This window comes from Coregonus lavaretus, assembly GCF_964263955.1.
Source record: "Coregonus lavaretus genome assembly, chromosome: 30".
NCBI lineage: Eukaryota > Metazoa > Chordata > Actinopteri > Salmoniformes > Salmonidae > Coregonus > Coregonus lavaretus.
This window is the reverse complement of record NC_140017.1, coordinates 4109294-4131551: the sequence shown is the minus strand read 5'-3', so window position 1 is coordinate 4131551 and position 22258 is coordinate 4109294. Positions and strand designations below refer to the sequence as shown.

At 42.9% G+C, this 22258-nt stretch overlaps 1 protein-coding gene across 2 annotated transcripts in view; it reads left to right on the top strand.

Moving 5' to 3' along the window:
• Positions 1 to 388: 388 nt before the first annotated feature.
• The window catches only part of LOC311105860 (endothelin-converting enzyme 2-like), a 76866-nt gene continuing 54996 nt past the window's right edge, over positions 389 to 22258 (top strand). Inside the window, exon 1 of one of the 2 annotated variants that reach the window (XM_084148074.1) lies at positions 389 to 489. In XM_084148074.1, the coding sequence (XP_084004200.1) occupies positions 457 to 489 (33 nt within the window). In that variant the 5' untranslated portion in view covers positions 389 to 456. Of the gene's footprint in view, positions 490 to 10560; positions 10642 to 22258 lie in introns of those variants that run through there. The other variant, XM_084148075.1, reaches the window with a different exon arrangement.

The following is a 22258-nucleotide window of genomic DNA, read 5'->3' as shown; positions in this document are numbered from 1 at the left end:
GTGAGAGAGAGAGAGAGAGAGAGAGAGGGTGGGGGGAAGGGGGGAAGGGAGGGTGGGGGGAAGGGGGGAAGGGAGGGCGGGGTGAAGTCTGCAGGGTGATTGCTATCTTCCTTCTCGTTCATCCCTTGGTTAGCCGACCACGCGTGAAAGGGCTTTTTCTCCCAATGATGGAAACATTCTGCTGTAGGCCTATTCTGCTTGCATTCGAGAGACACTAGCTTTGGGATTAGGTAATGTTATGCTCTGGCGCGCACAGTCGATTGCGGTCCTAGATCAATACGGATAGATATTGACATGTGTGAGATAGGTTTAATGTTATTTTGTTGTTTGTTGTTCCGCAGGATTTGAGAGAGCGAGAGAGAGATGTCTTCGCGATCCAGCCACTGGAATCGTCAGCAGCAGAGGTAGAGAGTCTCTCACGCTCGCGCCGCGGTCGATGTTGCTGTCTGTTGCACGATGAGCGTAGCTCTGCAAGATTTGAGGAACAACGTAAGTCTGGTAATGATCATATTTGATCATCTTCTCAAACATTATACTACTCATCTCATATTTTATTAGGAGATAGAGTATTTGATCGAAACCCATTGCAATCAATCACCATGTTTATTTTATCAGGTTTCTTAGCAGTCATGATTCGAAAATGCCTTGTTTATATTCTGCACATGTTGTAGGCTATGCGGCCAATAATGCTCGAGCAGATTCCCAGGTAAGCTTTGATCCTCATCATATTCATCATAAAATACGGTGATCGGTGCTCACTGCACATTTGGAAATAGTGCGCTTTCTCTTTCCATACAAACGTAGGTATCTTTTCATAATTTATCAAAATGCTTTCATAAGAAAAGGTGCAGCCTCAGACACTCATGCATAAATCGAGAAACACGTTTTTCCAGGATAGGCCTACATGTTATTACATTTAATATTTTGATTGTATGTATTTGAAGTTGTTAGAGAGATATTGCTTGGTCCAAGGCCCGTGGGCTGACACTACCAGTAAATATTAATAGAAAGGTTGAGGTTTTATTCAGTGTCATCTCTCAGCCTATGGCTGAGTTGCGCTGCTCTCTCTCTCTCTCTCTCTGTGTGTGTCTCTCTCTCCAAGTCTTGGAGTGGGGCCCTAGGCTTGATCAAACTTTGACATTTTGCGGTGTTGGCCACCTCTGGCTACTTTATTTAGCCTAGATTAATTGTGTTGTGGGCTATTGTAACAGAGGTGTTTCAGAACCACACTTGCATGGGCTTTAATTCTGCAGGCTCACACAGTTGTGCAGCTTAGGAGACCCTCAGTTTGAACCTCAGTCGGTTACACTAGCTTATAACTAACCTAGGCCTAACTTGTTTATTTTGAACTTCTCCATTTTGCTTTTTCATTTGTCCTTGGTTTTGAATATAATGTATAGCCTTTTTGTCTCGCTACTGGGTCTTCCTTCAGGTCTTGTATTTGGTTGACTGGGTGTGCCTTGCCTAGACACTGTTGCCTATGTAGGCTAATGTAGGCATAAGGACATGATATGGAGCTAGAGTAAAGCCATGTATTCTACCATGATAGAACACAGCAACACACAGCTGTTGACCGGTCACACGGGTTAGGCGTTCTTGTTTGGTTATGTAGAGATTCCAGTCTGACAGGCTGTACCTGTTGTTGCTATGGTGATGTTGCATTGTGTCTTAAATCACCTAAATATTATGGGATGTACAAATGCACAAAAATGAGCATCTGTTCAGTATTTAAACAGTATTATGATAACAAAGTGTGTGTTGTGATCCAACAGATAAGGCTATCTAGGTAAAATATGGGCTGGAGAGGGCTTGTGTTTGTGTAGTGTGTGTGTGTGTTTATTTCTGTGTGGGTGTGTTTATTTCTGTGTGTGTGTGTCTGTCTTGTCAACCATCACACTGAGAGCAGGTAAAGTATGCCTACTGCATGGGCTCGGTATGGAGGCTTATGGCTCTGTATAGACTTGTCTGTAATGTAGGCCTAAGGAGCTGGAAGAGCTGTCCCCGACCACTGTCCAATATGCCGTGAATCAATTAGTGCCCTGTAGTCCCCGGGGACATTTCTGAATATCTTCATTATCTCTCTAATGAACATCATTAATAACGCAATCTGTGCACTGGGCCACCGTCGAGCAGGCTGTCGGCCGTTAGACACACTATGCACTAACTCAACATTAGCTGAACAAACTGTTACGAGGCCTCTACTGTTCCAAGTACAGTGAGGGAAAAAAGTATTTGATCCCCTGCTGATTTTGTACGTTTGCCCACTGACAAAAAATGATCAGTCTATAATTTTAATGGTAGGTTTATTTGAACAGTGAGAGACAGAATAACAACAAAAAAATCCAGAAGAACGCATGTCAAAAATGTTATGAATTGATTTGCATTTTAATGAGGGAAATAAGTATTTGACCCCTATGCAAAACATGACTTAGTACTTGGTGGCAAAACCCTTGTTGGCAATCACAGAGGTCAGACGTTTCTTGTAGTTGGCCACCAGGTTTGCACACATCTCAGGAGGGATTTTGTCCCACTCCTCTTTGCAGATCTTCTCCAAGTCATTAAGGTTTTGAGGCTGACGTTTGGCAACTCGAACCTTTAGCTCCCTCCACAGATTTTCTATGGGATTCTACTGGCTAGGCCACTCCAGGACCTTAATGTGCTTCTTCTTGAGCCACTCCTTTGTTGTCTTGGCCGTGTGTTTTGGGTCATTGTCATGCTGGAATACCCATCCACGACCCATTTTCAATGCCCTGGCTGAGGGAAGGAGGTTCTCACCCAAGATTTGACGGTACATGGCCCCGTCCATCGTCCCTTTGATGCGGTGAAGTTGTCCTGTCCCCTTAGCAGAAAAACACCCCCAAAGCATAATGTTTCCACCTCCATGTTTGACGGTGGGGATGGTGTTCTTGGGGTCATAGGCAGCATTCCTCCTCCTCCAAACACGGCAAGTTGAGTTGATGCCAAAGAGCTCCATTTTGGTCTCATCTGACCACAACACTTTCACCCAGTTCTCCTCTGAATCATTCAGATGTTCATTGGCAAACTTCAGACGGCATGTATATGCGCTTTCTTGAGCAGGGGGACCTTGCGGGCGCTGCAGGATTTCAGTCCTTCACGGCGTAGTGTGTTACCAATTGTTTTCTTGGTGACTATGGTCCCAGCTGCCTTGAGATCATTGACAAGATCCTCCCGTGTAGTTCTGGGCTGATTCCTCACCGTTCTCATGATCATTACAAGTCCAAGAGATGAGATCTTGGCCATGGTGGAGAGTTTGGAATCTGATTGATTGATTGCTTCTGTGGACAGGTGTCTTTTATACAGGTAACAAACTGAGATTAGGAGCACTCCCTTTAAGAGTGTGCTCCTAATCTCAGCTCGTTAGCTGTACAAAAGACACCTGGGAGCCAAAAATCTTTCTGATTGAGAGGGGGTCAAATACTTATTTCCCTCATTAAAATGCAAATCAATTTATAACATTTTTGACATGCGTTTTTCTGTTTAAAAAAAAAATTGTTATTCAGTCTCTCACTGTTCAAATAAACCTACCATTAAAATTATAGACTGATAATTTCTTTGTCAGTGGGCAAACGTACAAAATCAGCAGGGGATCAAATACTTTTTTCCCTCACTGTACCTGTGTTAAGAAGACCAATGGTATTTACACTGCCTCAAAGGGCTGATCTCATCACACTTTAGCATGTAGGACATCAAAGCACCTCAGGTTTGTCCCGCATAGTAACATGCAGAGACATGCACGTGTGTGTGTATGTCATGATACGCTTACTCGCACAGGAGTGAGTAACATAGATTTACATACACTGAACAAAAATATAAACACAACATATAAAGTGTTTCATGAGCTGAAATAAAAGATCCCAGAAATGTTCCATACGCACAAAAAGCTTATTTCTCTAAAACAATGTGCACAAATTTGTTTACATCCTTGTTAGTGAGCATTTCTCCTTTGCCAAGATAATCCATCCACCTGACAGGTGTGGCATATCAAGAAGCTGATTTAACCGCATGATCATTACACAGGTGCACCTTGTGCTGTGGACAATAAAAGTCCACTCTAAAATGTGCAGTTTTGTCAGACAACACAATACCACAGATGTCTCACGTTTTGAGGGAGCATGCAATCAGCATGCTGACTGCAGGAATGTCCTCCAGAGCTGTTGCCAGAGAATTGAATGTTCATTTCTCTACCATAAGTGGGCTCCAACGTTGTTTTAGAGAATTTGGCAGTATGTCCAACCTGCCTCACATCCACAGACCACGTGTAACCACTCCAGCTCAGGACCTCCACATCCGGCTTCTTCCCCTGCGGGATCGTCTGAGACCAGCCACCCGGACAGCTGATGAAACCGTCTCAGGGATGCTCATCTGCGTGCTCGTCATCCTCACCAGGGTCTTGACCTGATTGCAGTTCGGCATAGTACCGACATTAGTGGGCAAATGCTCACCTTCGATGGCCACTGGCAAGCTGGAGAAGTGTGCCCTTTGCGGATGAATCCCGGTTTTAACTGTTCTGGGCAGATGGCAGACAAGTCTGGATCGACTTGTATGGCGTCGTGTGGGCGAGCGGTTTGCTGATGTCAACGTTGTGAACAGAGTGCATCATGGCGGTGGGGTTATGGTATGGACAGACATAAGCTACGGACAACGAACACAATTGCATTTTATCAAATGCAATTTCAATACACAGAGATACCGTGACGAGATCCTGTGCCATTCATCTGCCGCCATCACCTCATGTTTCAACATGATAATGCACGGCCCCATGTCGCAAGGATCTGTACCCAATTCCTGGAAGCTGAAAATGTCCCAATTCTTCCATGGCCTGTATTCTCACCAGACATGTCACCCATTGAGCACGTTTGGGATGCTCTGGATCGACTTGTACAACAGCGTGTTCCAGTTCCCGCCAATATCCAGCAGTTTCGCACAGCCATTGAAGAGGAGAGGACAACATTCCACAGCCCACAATCAACAGCCTGATCAACTCTATGTGAAGGAGATGTGTCGCACTGCATGAGGCAAATGGTGGTCACACCAGATACTGACTGATTTTCTGATCCACACCCCTACCTTTTCTTTGAGGTATTTGTGACCAACAGATGCATATCTGTATTCCCAGTCATGTGAAATCCCTAGATTAGGGCCTAAATCATTTATTTCAATTGACTGATTTCTTTATATGAACTGTAACTCAGTAAATTATTTGAAATTGTTGCATGTTATATGTATATAACTTATTAAAAGGCTTATGATAATATCTATGTGTAGCAAATTTTCAACTGATTTAATTCAGGATCATTATGAGATGATGCTATACTATACATGCTATATATGCTTACAATGTGGAGGAAATGCACCCCAAAAGCATTAAAGGGGCAATCCAAGATTCGAAAAGCAACAAAGCCGTCACCCAAACACTTGTTTTGTTAAACAGCTGAGGGTGCTGGAGAAATGTTAGCGCTCTGAAATTCATAGACAGAGGTATAGGACTGACCATCCATGTCATGAGATCAAAATGATAGTTTGTTAACCATGTTTTTGAAGCTGTGCGGCCTCAGCCTCAAGTAATGTGTTAGCAGTTGCTTTGCTGTGGCCAGTTGAGGGAGTGATGGGAAAGGCCAAGACTGAGTGACGGCTGGAGAAGGAGGCCCTTGAGTGACCTGAACCTGGGGTTTATCAGGGCTGGGTGTCCTGTGTGTGCGTGTGTGTCCTGCCTTAGGGCGGTGGGGTGAGCTCCTTCCTGTCTGAAGCGAGACTCTCCATCTGTCCTGGCTCCATCGGCAGGGCTGGAGAGGTCAATGGCCTCGTCCTAAATAGCACTATAACCTTAGGCCCCTGTAAGGTCACATGCTTAGGGAAAACTCAGGGCCCTATAGGAATGAGGTTAAGAAGTCAATTCTTTGTGTCCTGCGGTTGGTCTAGGCTAGTGGATAACACCGTTACCTTTCAGCACTTATCTGCCAGAGTCTGCATGGGATGGAGTCCTCCTCCCACCGCAACTTTGTCTCACAAATGTCTCCTCACTTCTCTGTCTACCTACACTATCCTGCCTGTGCAATAGAATACCTAAAACATACTAGAGTGGGAATTCCACTTTGAAAAAGAAAAGGAAAAGCCCCTTTTTGCCTATGTGTGTTGTTGTCCAATATGTATTGTACATATTACTTAGTATTTCATGTAAGTGTAAGTTCAGACACTATATATACAAAAGTATATGGACACCCCTTCAAATTAGTGGATTCGGCTATTTCAGCCACACCAGTTGCTGACAGGTGTATAAAATTGAGCACACAGCCATACAATCTCCATTGACAAACATTGGCAGTAGAATGGCCTTACTGAAGCGCTCAGTGACTTTCATCGTGGCACCGTCATAGGAAGCCACCTTTCCAACAAGTCAGTTCATCAAATTTCTGCCCGGCTAGAGCTGCCCCCGTCAACTGTAAGTGCTGTTATTGTGAAGGGGAAACGTCTAGGAGCAACAATGGCTCCGCCGCGAAGTAGTAGGCCACACAAGCTCACAGAACGGGACCGCCAAGTGCTGAAGCGCGAAAGAATCGCCTGTCCTCGGTTGCAACACTCACTAGCGAGTTCTGAACTGTCTCTGGAGTCAGCACAATAACTGTTCGTCGGGAACTTCATGAAATGGGTTTCCATGGCCGAGCAGCCGCACACAAGCCTATGATCACCATGCACAATGCTAAGCATCGGCTGGAGTGGTGTAAAGCTCGCCGCCATTGGAATCTGGAGCAGTGGTAACACGTTCTCTAGAGTGATGAATCATGCTTCACCATCTGGCAGTCCGACGGACAAATCTGGGTTTGGCGGATGCCAGGAGAACGCTACCTGCCCCAATGTATAGTGCCAACTGTAAAGTTTAGTGGAATGGAATAATGGTCTGGGGCTGTTTTTCATGGTTCAGGCTCCTTAGTTCCAGTGAAGGGAAATCTTAACGCTACAGCATACAATTACATTCTAGATGATTCTGTGCTTCCAACTTTGTGGCAACAGTTTGGGGAAGTCCCATTCCTGTTTCAGCATGACAATGCCCACGTGCACAAAGCGAGGTCCATACAGAAATGGTTTGTGGAGATTGGTGTGGAAAACTTCACTAGCCTGCACAGAGCCCTGACCTCAACCCCATTAAACACCTTTTGGATGAATTGGAATTCCGACTGCGAGCGAGGCCTAATCACCCAACATCAGTGCCCGACCTCACTAATGCTCTTGTGGCTGAATGGAAGCACGTCCTCGCAGCAATGTTCCAAAATCGAGTGGAAAACCTTCCCAGAAGAGTGGAGGCTGTTATAGCAGCAAAGGGCGGACCAACTCCATATTGATGCCCATGATTTTGGAATGAGACGTTCGACAAGCAAGTGTCCACATACTTTTGGTTGTGTAGTATATCTGCGTAGTTCCCTTGAAATCCTGTAGACTTGCGGACTGTGTACAGCCTGTGCGTGTGTATATGTGAGTTTGTGTTTGTACAAGACATTTGGAGAATTGAACACGGCTATTGCACTCACACAGTGGTGGAAAAAGTACTCAATTGTCATACTGAGTAAAAGTAATGATACCTTAATAGAAAATTACTCACGTAAATAAAAAAAGTCACCCAGTAGTATACTATTTGAGTAAAAGTCTTAAAGTATCTGGTTTTAAATGTACTTAAGTACAGTGGTGGAAAAAGTACCCAATTGTCATACTTGAGTAAAAGTAAATGCTATACATCAAATTCCTTATATTAAGCAAACCAGACATTTATTGAACGTAATATGTTTTATGGACAAACGGGCACGCTCCAACACTCAGACATTATTTACAAACAAAGTACCCCCCCAAAACTCCTTAAGTAGTACTTTAAAGTATGTTTATTAAGTACTTTATACCACTGCTCTCACGAGGGGCACATGTCCTATTAAAGGAGCCAAACAGCTGGGGATATCCTTGAAACCTCTGTTATTTTCTGAAGAGACGGACATTGTCCTTTTTCTTATCCGGAATATTCTTATTTTGTCCTCCCCCTCTGTCTTTCTTTCTCTCTTTCCTCCAGTCTTCTCTCCTTCCTCCCTGTCGTCTTCCCTCCTTCCTCTCGGTAGAGATAGAGAGAGAGAAGAGAAAGAGGAGTAACCTTGATGCCTAGATCAGTGACGTCATTCTCTCTCCCTGGGGAGGACTCTACTGTCTCCCTCCCTCTCTTTTACTCTCTCACTCTGCTGTTCTCTTTAATTGATGACGCACTGAAGGGGACGTGTAGGGGTCAGGGGAGGAGAGAAATAGGAGAGAGAGAGATTAATAGAGAGAGTGTGTATTTTTTCAGTGTACACACACTAGCAAACAGAGGAATGACATCTGTAATGTGTGTTTGTTGGACTGAGACGGAATGTGTATGTTTGTTTGTTTGAGCGTGTGTCTCTGTGTGTGTGTGCATGCGTGCATCCGTGTGTATACGTACCCAATTTGTCAGCCTTTTACAGAAGCACATCAATTAAAGCAAGATAATCTTAGTGTTTCAACAACACTGGACTAATGTTACTTATGTAAGATTTACATAACAGAGTAGTGGCAGCCTCCCCGGTTTTGTTTGTTGTGCTAGTTCATTTACAGTGCTCGTAGTGTGCTCCTGTGATGTGCGCTCAAGTTGCTAGCTTAATTAGGGCAGCATTTTGTTGTCGGCAGAGAAGAGAATGTCCTTTCTGTGCACGGACAACAACAACAGTCATGCAGGCTCTGGCTAAAAGTAGTGCACTATATAGGGAATAGCGTTCCATTTGGAATGCAACCTCTCTGTTGTGGTTGACTGTAACCAGGGAGGGGAGGGGGGTGGTGGACGCCCTCTAGGGGTAGAAGTATGGAAGTGCATGATGACAGTGGTCACTGAACAGACGAATGGCTTGGTACACTCTTAGAAAAAAAGGATTCCAAAAGGGTTATTCGGCTGTCCACATAGGATAACCCTTTTTGGTTCCAGGTAGAAACCTTTTTGGTTCCAGGCAGAACCCTTTTGGGCTCCATGTAGAACCAAAGAAAAGGGCTCTACCTGGAACCAAAAACAGTTCTTCAAATGGTTCTCCTATGGGGACAGCCGAAGAACCCTTTTAGGTTCTAGATAGCACTGTTTTTTCTAAGAGTGTAGCGCTCCATGAATGAATGGGCATGTTATTATTGTCAGTATATATATATACCAAATCTAGGTTTAATACGCGCCACAATTTGTAAAACGATTGCATGAACAGGAAAACGCTGTGATGAAACAATGAAATAGCCTTTCTCTTGCCAGGCTCGTGTGTATGTCTGTCTTTTGCTCTCTCTCTCTCTCTCTCTCTCTCTACCTGTCTCAGTCTCTCTCACTCTGGAGTGTGGCTGAGTGATGGGCGTTCCTTCGTTTTCTTGGAACTTTCTGTAATATTTTTATAATAATGCACACCATATCCCGAGTGGCACAGTGGTCTAAGGCACTGCATCGCAGTGCTAGCTGTGCCACTAGAGATCGTGGTCCGAATCCAGGCTCTGTCGTAGTCGGCCGCGACCGGGAGACCCATGGTGCGGCGCACAATTGGCCCAGCGTCGTCCAGGGTAGGGGAGGGAATGGCCGGCAGGGATGTAGCTCAGTTGGTAGAGCATGGCGTTTGCAGGGCTGTGGGTTCGATTCCCACGGGGGGCCAGTATGAAAAATAAAAAAATGATGTATGCACTCACTAACTGTAAGTCGCTCTGGATAAGAGCGTCTGCTAAATGACTAAAATGTCAAATGTAAAGCAAGCTTGCCAAAGAATACGGACCCTCTCCCTTTCCCCTCTATGGGCTAAAATTACCCATCCATCTTCCTCTACTTCACCTCTCTATCTCATCGTCAGTGCTTGTGTGCTTGTTCTGTGTAATTCCCTTTCTTACACTTTTCCCTCTCCTTTTCTATGAAGTATATCAAAATTTGTTTTATTCATCTCACACTTTCAATCCCTATTCTTTCTTTCTTTCTTTCTTTCTTTCTTTCTTTCTTTCTTTCTTTCTTTCTTTCTTTCTTTCTTTCTTTCTTTCTTTCTTTCTTTCTTTCTTTCTTTCTTTCTTTCTTTCTTTCTTTCTTTCTTTCTTTCTTTCTTTCTTTCTTTCTTTCTTTCTTTCTTTCTTTCTTTCTTTCTTTCTTTCTTTCTTTCTTTCTTTCTTTCTTTCTTTCTTTCTTTCTTTCTTTCTTTCTTTCTTTCTTTCTTTCTTTCTTTCTTTCTTTCTTTCTTTCTTTCTTTCTTTGTTCTCCCAACCCCCAACTCCTTAGCAGAATCCCGCCTCTCCTCCTTCACTCTCCCTCCTTCTGTCTGTTTTTCATTCTCTCTCTCTCTCTCTCTCTCTCTCTCTCTCTCTCTCTCTCTCTCTCTCTCTCTCTCTTTTCTTCTCAACCCCCGGCTCATGCTGTTTGTCTGCTTTCTCTTACTCTATAACTCGCCCTCTTTCACTCCCACTGTCTTCCTCCCACCCTCCCACCCTCCCACCCTCCCTCACTCTTCAATTGCTTTGTGCTCAGTGTTTATAGTCCTTCACTAACTCTGCATAGAGGGAGAGAGCGAGAGAGAAAGAGAGGGAGACAGAGAGAACAAGTGTAAGGACAAACTCTTTAATACTTTATTAAAGGTAAGTAAAGTGGAAATGTTCTCATTTATCCCTCCATCTCTCTCTTTATCTTTCTCTCTCTCGTTCTCTCTTTCTCGCTCTCCTTCTGTCTCCCTACTTATCTCCTATGATTGTGCTAACCTGAGAGAATAATCTTATTGCCCTTAAACCAGCTGTTGACAGCTGTGCTGCGCTGTGCCGGGGGTATGTATGAGTGTGTGTGTGTGTGTGTGTGTTTGGGAGGGAGTTGTTGTGACTCTTTGGCTTGGGCTCATTTTCAGAGAGAAGAGAGAAAGGTCACGAATTGAAGAAAAGAGGAAAGGGAGATTGCTGAACCCTGACTTCCGTTTCATTGTCGCTAGTGAGCAGCATTCGGTGTGTTTGTGCTACGTGTGTGTGTGTGAGCAGCACTCTGCCTTCCAGTCCAGGACGCAGTGGGCTGATAGATAGAGGGGTTTGAAATGGTACAGGACATGGATCCTCACGCACACACATGCACATGCACACACACACTCACACATACACATATGCACACCCACACAGAGACGCACACTATCATTTGAGGGTCCAGTGTGAGTGTCTGTGAAGGTCAAACACTGAAGTGGTGAGAGAGGGTTAGGGAGTGCGTTAGCTCTGAGATGTAAGCAAAGAGAGGGATGTTATTTACTTAGCGCTTCTAAGGACAACATCGGCCCACAGCTGGCTGCACTCATTAGTGTGTGTGTATTTATGCTGGTGACGCAAGGGACAGATGTTTTATAGGTGAAATTGTTTTGTGCTGATGTTTGTTGCACTATAACTGTTTATACTAAAATATTGACACAACCATCAACTTGAAGTCACGGCAAGAAATAATCAGATCCTAAAGTTTAAGACAGATCCTAAAGCATTGTCGTATATTTATGTTTGAGAGTTCCTCCTAATTTGTGCTGCTTTGTTTCTGTCTGAGGTCTTTGCCATTTTCACTATTGACCTTTAACGTCATTTGTAGATAAGATAAAAGAGACATTTTGGCATGTTGTCATACAATGTGGGCTGTTACAGATCCTATATCAGAGGTAAAAGGTCAGTTTCCTGACAGTGTTTCTAATTCAATGGCCCTGCCTGTTTCCGACACTCTGGGGTGAAGTTTCCCCTAGGTACAGATCATCAGAAAAGTTGCCTACAGGCAAACGTTCAGATGTTCCCAGGGTGCAGTGTGTGTGTTTGGTTTGTTATCCCACTGTAGAAGAGGCTGCTGTGTGTGTGTGGATGTGTTTAACTATACTTGTGGGGACCAGAAGTCCCCACAAGAATAGTAAACTAACAAAACTTTGACCAACTGGGAAAAGGTTGTTAGTCCCCACGAGGTCAAATTCTATTTTTAAGGGGTTTAGGGTTAAGGTTAGAATTAGTGTTAGGGTTAGGATTACGTAAAGCGTTAGGCGCTAGGGTTAGGTTTAGGGTTAGTGTTAAGGTTAGGTTTTTGGGTTATGGTTAAGGTTAGGGTTAAGGTTAGGGTTAGGGTTATGGTAAGAGTACGGGTTAGGGTTAGGTTTAGTGTTAGGGGTTAGGGAAAATAGGATTTTGAATGAGACTGAATTGTGTGTCCCCACAAGGTTAGCTGTACAAGACTGTGTGTGTGTGTGTGTGTGTGTGTGTGTGTGTGTGTGTGTGTGTGTGTGTGTGTGTGTGTGTGTGTGTGTGTGTGTGTGTGTGTGTGTGTGTGTGTGTGTGTGTGTGTGCTGAGTAATCCCCAGATGCAAGACTGACCCTCTCTCCACTCACAGCTGACAGGGATAAGCAACTGGAAAATGTCACTCATTACTTCCTTTAATGAGCAAACTGTGTCAATGTGCAAATGTGGATCTGAGTGTGTATGTGACTATTTGATCATTGAGTGAGACTATATGTCCTCTTAACCCGGTATTTGGACACCATAGATCAAAATGGCTTACATTGAGCGATAGTCCTGATTCTCACAGACACAGTAGTATGTATCGTCTGCCTGTGTGAAGCAGGATGTGAAATCTGACACCATTTGAAGCTGGGCTGTCCCTCCTAGCATTTCCTTCGCTATTCTGACTGTCCATCAACTGCTGGCTGATCCCTACGTCACAGCCACTAACAACGCATATGCCTTGTGTGTGTTTCAGGGGAAGGGGGTGTATCTGATCTCCATCACCTAGGATTTGACAATGGTTAATCAAATCTCCCCATTTTTGCCAATTTCTGCTCAATTGTGCATGCCTTCTCAACAACTGCAACTGTATATGCATTCATATATCAACTCCTTTCTTGAGTTGGGCTCTGGGAAGGAACAACTGTTGAGCATCTGAGTTTATGGTTGTTTGTGGGGAAAGGGGTTGAGTGTGTGTGTGTGTGTGTGTATGTGTGTGTGTGTGTGTGTGTGTGTGTGTGTGTATGTATCCCATAACTGTTGCTAGGGAGTAAATATGTTAGGGACAATATAGGATGAGTCACAACTAAATAATATTGCCAAAAATGTAATTTCTATAATGGCAAGCCTGGTTAGAGGTAACAATCATTTGCATGAACTGCCTACAGTATTACGAATATTATTAATTAATTATGAAAATTAAGATAAGCAGTATTTTTTATATATATATTTTTAATAGCTATATATAATGCAAATCGAGGTGAGGGCGATGGAAATGCTTTTGGCAGTTGATCTGCTTCTGTTCTGTGGGTGGCACTGTGTGCTCTTTTCGAAGGATGGGTCCCGGTCTCTCGGGGGCCCTGGGATCTGGGGGGACGGGGGTGGTCTGCCGGTCACTGGGATGACAATCCAACTTGGGATGGGGAGGGGTTTTAGCGGGGGGAATAGTGGGTGAACAATTGGAGGTTTACTTAGTAGCAATGCAAATATCATGGTACAGCTATATGGACACTCAATCACTATGGTACTTTTTAGTGGGAGTTTACAAACATATATTATGATAAATAGATTTGAAACTTGTATCTCATTATGGTAAATGGTGAAATAAGAATAGCCAGTTATAATTGTAATGGCTTAGCAGATAAAAACAAAAGACGATCAGTATTTACCTGGCTAAAAGAGAAGGAATATAATATCTATTGTTTACAGGATTACTTATTCAACATTTTTAGATGAAGTTGTGTGGAAAAGGGACTGGGGGGCAAAATATATTTCTCCCATGGGCAAAGAAATTCAAAAGGGGTGATGATATTAATTAACACTCATTTTGATCCGAATGTGCAAACTGTCCAAACAGATCCTCAAGGTAGATGGATGATTTTAAATATGTTAGTGGACCATAAACAGAGATGGCTCATTAACCTATACGGTCCAAATAATGATGATCCCCGCTTCTTTGAAAATATATATAATAATTTATCAACCGTACAAGCAATACAATACTCTATTATTATGGTGGGAGATTATAATACAGTTTTAAATACCTCTATGGACCGTAAAGGAAATCACACTACAAACTATCACCCTCATGCACTTAAGGAAATCACGAATGTCATGGATATATTGGAACTAGTGGGTATATGGAGGCTTTTATTCAAAATGTGGATCCCTCCACAGCCTCATAGAGGATCTAGATACTTTTTCTAACCTCTCTGGATTAAAACCAAATTATGATAAATGTGCTATATTACGTATTGGATCACTAAAAAATACAACTTTTACATTACCGTGTAGTTTACCAATAAATTGGTCTGACGGGGATGTGGACATACTCGGTATACATATCCCGAAAGAAATAAATGATCTCACTCCAATACATTTTAATAGAAAATTAGCAAAAATAGATAAGATCTTGCTTGCTACCACGGAAAGGACAATACCGGTCTATTTGTGGAAAAATCACCCTGATTAACTCTTTAGTCATATCCCAGTTTACCTATTTGCTTATGGTCTTGAACATGGGGTGAGACATACTTACTCATTTGCTAGAGAACCAGTTCGGATTTAAGTATTACTTTTGTATGACTGATGCTTTTAGTGAGAGGTCTAATGCTTTACCTATTTGCTTATGGTCTTGCCTACACCTAGCGACCTTTTTAAAAAAATTATATGAGCAAAACATATTCCATTTTATTTGGAATGGCAAGCCAGACAAAATTTAAAAGGGCCTATTTATATAATTAATATGAATTCGGAGGGCAGAAATGATTAAAAGATTAAAGCATTAGACCTCTCACTAAAAGCATCAGTCATACAAAAGTAATACTTAAATCCGAACTGGTTCTCTAGCAAATGAGTAAGTATGTCTCACCCCATGTTCAAGAATGGCCTTTTTCCCTTTATTCAGATTACAACCCCTCATTTTCGGTTATTTGAAAATGAAATAATCTCCAAATTATCGTTATTTTTAAAACAAGCCATAGAAAGTTGGTTGCAATTTCAGTTTAATCCACCAGAAAAGACAGAACAAATAATTCAACAAATATTGTGGTTAAACTCAAATATACTAACTGATACAAAACCATTCTTTTTTTAATAAAAAAAAAGAAAAAGGTATAATCTTCATAAATTATATCATAGGTAAGACTGGTGGAGTTATGTCGCACATGCAGCTAACAAAAAGATATGGAAATGTCTGCTCTACCCAAAATTACAACCAAATAATTGCAGCATTACCGCAAAAATGGAAGAGGAAAGTGGAAGGGGGAAAAAGTAAGGAACTTGTCTGTCGGCCCTGCAATAAAGAACATAATTGGTTAAAGAAAATGGTGATAAATAAAAAAGTATACCAGTTTCATTTAAGGACCAAAGGTTTGACACCCGTCCCATATAGATTGCAAAATAGTTGGGAAGAGATTTTTGACGTACTGATTCCATGGCAGTGTTTATGAACTGATACGCAAAACGACGCCGGATTCAAAACTGAGAATTTTTCAATTTAAATTATTATATAAAAATGTTGCTACCAATATAATGTTATTTATATGGGAGATACAATCTTCCCAGCTCTGCAGATTTTGCTGCGAAGAGACAGAATTATTAGATAATTTGTTTTGGTACTGTCCATTTGTAGCTTGTTTTTGGTCACAGGTCCAGGAATGGCTGAAGGATTGCAATATTTACCTGGAGCTAACACTGCAGATAGCACTACTGGGTGATCTGAAAAGTCATAGTCAATCGATCAATAATATAATAATACTTTTAGCAAAAATGTTTATTTTCAATTTACGATCTGTAATAACGATAAGAATAGAAAGGTTCAGAACTTTTGTAAAACATCACAGTACAGAAATCTAATATGGATGGTGTTAAGAGATAGATGGGAGGGGTTGAATGGAGTTGAAGGATGGGACTAATAACAACTAACAACAACTAATAACAACAAGATAGCTAATGTAAAGCATACTGCTTCCATAATAAGCATATACAGTAGCTTATAGGTTGAGAGCTTTTGTGAAAGAGCACAGTTAGAAAGAAATGGCATATAGAAGCAAACCGGATGAACATCATGAAAATGATCGGAGAGGTTGAGGGTAGAGGAAGTTCAGGAGTAAAAAGAAACAAAATAGAATTATTGTAAAATTGACTGTGTCCATAAAATGTATATAGTATGTATAAGCTGGAAGTAGAGGCCTAAGCATTGTTGTTCACTTCCAATTAGGGAAGGGGTGGTGGGGTTGGAAAGTAATAAAGGGAAATATATATATAATTTTTTTTTTAAAGGATATGTGTATATATATATGTATATAGTTGAAGTCTGAAGTTTACATACACCTTAGCCAAATACATTTAAACTCAGTTTTTCACAATTCCTGACATTTAATCCTACTAAAAATCCCCTGTCTTAGGTCAGTTAGGATCACCACTTTATTTTAAGAATGTGAAATGTCAGAATGATAGTAGAGAGAATGATTTATTTCAGCTTTTATTTCTTTCATCACATTCCCAGTGGGTCAGAAGTTTACATACACTCAATTAGTATTTGGTAGCATTGCCTTTAAATTGTTTAACTTGGGTCAAACGTTTCGGGTAGCCTTCCACAAGCTTCCCACAATAAGTTGGGTGCATTTTGGCCCATTCCTCCTGACAGAGCTGGTGTAACTGAGTCAGGTTTGTGAGGTTTGTGATGGCCACTCCAATACCTTGACTTTGTTGTCCTTAAGCGTTTTTGCCACAACTTTGGAAGTATGCTTGGGGTCATTGTCCATTTGGAAAACCCATGTGTGTGTTTGTGTGTATGTCTTTACTGTGTGTGTGCTTGAGAGTGATGCTGGTGATTATTTGTGTTTAGTGAGTTGGACCTCGCCCGTGTCTCATGGCGTCTGTGTGTCTGAACATCTTCACTCGGGGGATCAGGGTCCTGGAGTAAAACTGCCCCCTCCCTCCCTTCTCTCTCTTTCTTTCTCTCTTTCTCTCTTTCCCCCCTTTCTGTCTGTCCCTCTCCCCTTTCTCTTTCTCTGCTTCTCCCTCTCTCTCTCTCTCTCTCTCTCTCTGTCCCCCCTCTTTCTCTCTTTATGTCTGTCCCTCTCCCTTTCTATACTTCTGTCTTTGTGTCACCCTCTCTCCATCTCTCCTCTCCCATAGTCCCCCCTATCTCTCTGTCTCTCTCACTTAGTCCCTCAGTCATTTTCTCTTGCTCAGTATTCTAGTCAGCGAGTCCTCCTCATCTCACCCAGTCAAAGCAGGTTTTGTATCCTTTGTCTGTGTGTCAAAACACAAATTTGTCAAAACATGTCTGTATGTATGTCTGTTTACAATATGTTTGCATATGCGTGAGAGTATGTGTATAACATGATAACTGTACGTGTGTGTTTATTCAACAGAATGTGTATCATCTCTGTATTTTTGTGTGTGTGAGTGTGTTTGCATATGTGTGTGGGGGATTGTGGTGACCTCTGTGGTGATACAGTGGTGAGGTGAGGTGGGGGGTGACTGTATTTCCAGCTCTTGGGGGCAGAAGGCTGAGCTGTGCCAGGGTGAACTCCACCAACGTTGCTTTCCTTAAAAAAAAACTCCTCAGGAAACCACTTCAAACAATCACATTCCGCACAGTGAAAGTTCCGCACCACTCCTGCATCTCGGGAAAACCTCTCCCTTCCCTTCGCCTCCCTCAGCACGGGTACTCCCTCGCTCTCGCTCTCTCTCTTCCTCTCGCTCTCTCTCTCTCTCTCTCTCTCTCTCTCTCTCTCGCTCACACTCACACACACACACACACACGCACACACACACACATAGGCAGGCAAGCACGCATGCAGATTCACTCTTACCCATCCATGTACATAGACACACACACACACATGCAGACATACACACAAATACGTTAACTTATACCCGTTTAGGTATAGGTGGAAGAACACCCTGTGGATTTAGCCCCAAGGAGTAGGCCTGCAGGTGTCTGTGTGTGTGTGTGTGTGTGAACATTGCAACTCCTAAACGTAACCCTAACCTTTACCATAGTAAGTTGTTGCATGTACTCCAACCAATGGAGGCTGCTGAGGGGAGGACGGACATTCACTCCATTCCAGCCATTATACTCCATTCCAGCCATTATACTCCATTCCAGCCAATATACTCCATTCCAGCCATTATACTCCATTCCAGCCATTATTATGAGCCGTCCTCCCCTCAGCAGCCTGCACTGACTCCAACTGTTACCCAGCCCTGCAGTGCAGGCCTCTCTGTGTTGTTCAGCCTAACTTCACTTCACTGAGTTTCAGTTCTGTGTACTGGTTACTCCTCTTACACTAGATTAGAATGTAAGTAAGTTAGTAAGTAAGCCTTGTCCGAGCCAGAATTGCCCATAGGGCATTATATACAACGTTCATCTCAAGGATATTGTCATCAAAATTGAACTGGAATTACAAAATATAATAACAATAATTGGCTTTTACAACTTACATTTCTTCTGTACATACTGTACATTCCACTAGTAAGGCTCCTGCCTGGCTATCTCCTGTTTCTGTAGCATTTACATTTACATTTAAGTCATTTAGCAGACGCTCTTATCCAGAGCGACTTACAAATTGTAGCGTGAGGTAGCTTGATAAACAAGTATCCCCCTGGACAGGATGCTAGTCTATTACGTAGTTACTCCGCATACAGAGTTCGGGAAATGTTTAGAAAGTGTTTAGTTCTCATTCAGAGTTCTGGGGATTGTTTCTCAGGTGCTGTCCTACCGGCACCGTTGCGGTCTAATTTCCAGTAAAGCAGCCACACATGTTCCCGTTCCTCTGACTCCACCTGAACCCTCCAGCTGTTCCCGCAAACAGCCTTTGTGATTGGCCGCTCCACATTCATGATTCATGATTCATATTTCAGCCTCGGTGAAAGGACTGCCTGCCCTCCCTGGCCATGGACCCATCTCCAGAAAGAAAATGAGCATTACCTTGTAATAATACTCACAAAACAACAGGATCACTATTCACTACAAATGGCTGTGGGGATTTACTGCATTTCTCTGTTTTTGGTTACTTCCAAAATAGTACCTTATATCCTACATAGTGTTTTGACCAAAAGTAGTGCACTAAATAGGGAATATGGTGCAATTTGGTATGCAGCCTGGGTCTTATACCAGGTCACAGTTTAAGATGTTATAACAGTACACCCACCACCTAGGGACATGAAGTGTGCTCAGTATCTATAGTATGGGGTTTTGTTTATTACATTTACATTTACATTTTAGTCATTTAGCAGACGCTCTTATCCAGAGCGACTTACAGTTTATGGACTCATAGGCTCTTACTATGTAAGACGCAGTGACTGTTGGAAGAGACTAAGGTTTACCAGACACACATCCTTTTCCTAGCTGGGGCGCGATCAGGAGAACGCAGTTTACTGAATATTGTAGATAGAAATGCCATGAATAGAGCTGACATGATTCTCTACTTTGCATGTATGCAGGAAGATAGTCTGTTTTGTGGGGATGGCTTTGGATTGGATAGGAGGGGATGAGTGGTGGGGGGGGGTAGAGGAGAAGAAAGGAGAGGAGAAAGGAACATGGTCAATGGGTGTGATGTGGGGGAATGAAAGGAAGGTTTTGAGAGTAACCTATTAGAAAGGTCATACAGAGAGTACAGTTGTGGTCAAAAGTTTTGAGAATGACACAAGTATTGGTCTTCACAAAGTTCGCTGCTTCAGTGTTATGAGATATTTTTATCAGATGTTACTATGGTATAATTACAAGCATTCCATAAGTGTCAAAGGCTTTTATTGACAATTACATTCAGTTTATGCAAAGAGTCAATATTTGCCGTGTTGACCCTTCTTTTTCAAGACCTCTGCAATCTGCCCTGGCATGCTGTCAATTAACTTCTGGGCCACATCCTGACTGATGGCAGCCCATTCTTGCATAATCAATGCTTGGAGTTTGTCAGAATTTGTGGGTTTTTGTTTGTCCACCCGCCTCTTGAGGATCGACCACAAGTTCTCAATGGGATTAAGGTCTGGGGAGTTTCCTGGCCATGGACCCAAAATGTTGATGTTTTGTTCCCCGAGCCACTTAGTTATCACTTTTGCCTTATGGCAAGGTGCTCCATCATGCTGGAAAAGGCATTGGTCGTCACCAAAATGTTATTGGATGGTTGGGAGAAGTTGCTCTCGGAGGATGTGTTGGTACCATTCTTTATTCATGGCTGTGTTCTTAGGCAAAATTGTGAGTGAGCCCACTCCCTTGGCTGAGAAGCAACCCCACACATGAATGGTTCAGAATGCTTTACTGTTGGCATGACACAGGACTGATGGTAGCGCTCACCCTGTCTTCTCCGGACAAGGTGTTTTCCAGATGCCCCAAACAATTGGAAAGGGGATTCATCAGAGAAAATGACTTTACCCTAGTCCTCAGCAGTCCAATCCCTATACCTTTTGCAGAATATCAGTCTGTCCCTGATGTTTTTCCTGGAGAGAAGGGGCTTCTTTGCTGCCCTTCTTGACACCAGGCCATCCTCCAAAAGTCTTCGCCTCACTGTGCGTGCAGATGCACTCACACCTGCCTGCTGCCATTCCTGAGCAAGTTCTGCACTGGTGGTGCCCCGATCCTGCAGCTGAATCAACTTTAGGAGACGGTCCTGGCGCTTGCTGGACTTTCTTGGGCACCCTGACGCCTCACAACAATTGAACCTCTCTCCTTGAAGTTCTTGATGATCTGATAAATGGTTGATTTAGGTGCAATCTTACTAGCAGCAATATCCTTGCCTGTGAAGCCCTTTTTGTGCAAAGCAATGATGACGACACGTGTTTCCTTGCAGGTAACCATGGTTAACAGAGGAAGAACTATGATTTCAAGCACCACCCTCCTTTTAAAGCTTCCAGTCTGTTATTCTAACTCAATCAGCATGACAGAGTGATCTCCCGTGTAGCTCAGTTGGTAGAGCATGGCGTTTGCAACACCAGGGTTATGGGTTCGATTCCCACGGGGGGCCAGTATGAAAATGTATGAACTCTCTGGATAAGAGGGTCTGCTAAATGACTAAAAATGTAAATGTGAATCTCCAGCCTTGTCCTCGTCAACAGTCTCACCTGTGTTAACGAGAGAATCACTGACATGATGGCAGCTGGTCCTTTTGTGGCAGGGCTGAAATGCAGTGGAATTGTTTTTTGGGGATTAAGTTCATTTTCATGGCAAAGAGGGAATTGCAATTCATCTGATCACTCTTCATGACATTCTGGAGTATATGCAAATTGCCATCATCAAAACTGAGGCAGCAGACTAGTTTTTGTGTCATTCTCAAAACCTTTGACCACGACTGTACTTTGCGTGCATGTGTGTGTGTAGGTGTGTGTCTCAGGGGATTTTCATAAAAGTAATCTACAAGGAACCATTTCTTGATTCAGATGTACTCTTATGAGGAAGTGGGTGTTGTCATAGAGAAAGAGAGAACCAGAGCAAATGTCAGTCACCTACTGTGCATGTGTGTTAGTCTCTCTGTCAGTGTTTATTTTTTACAGTTGGCTATCCACAAAGCTCCTAACATCAGTGCCACACCATTCCATTTACATCAGGTCAATCAATAGCCAATAGCAGTTGGCTTTAATGGGCTGCCATTGTTGTCTCCTCTGTATTGTAGCCATTGCCTTGGTGCGCACACACACACACACACACCATTATCAATAGGCCATCATCGTCACTATGGAAACAGTTGGTTTCTTTAGTAGCCTGAGCCGTTATCCTCATCCATCAGTTTCCAACAAGACCACTAACCCAGTCTTATCTACAACCCAGTCTCTGTATCTTATCTACAGCACACACACACACACACGCACATACTCACATGTAGACATGCACGCATACACACACACAGACAGACACACACACATCATCAATTACGCACCACTAATACACTCTGTATTGCGGTTCCCCCTTTGTTACTCATGTATTGGTTTTCTCCAGCCACCCACCACACCAGCATCATACAATGAATCTCCGCCCTCCCTGACAGCCTTCTGCTTTATGAATCTAACTTCTCTTCCCGTCGCATTCCTTATTAACCTGGTGAGAAGGGTCTGCTGGGAGGCAGGCTGGGAGGCAGGCTGGGAGTAAGGGAGGAACATCATCAGGTGGGGACCGTTGTGAGAATAGCTACAGACAGCAAGTGTGTGTGTGACTGGTGCTGGTGAGGAACTGTTGTTGTTTTAAACTAGTGTGCTACCCTTAGTTTGTCTTGTCTTGTTATAACACAGGGTTTGGGATTTGTTGTTTTTGAG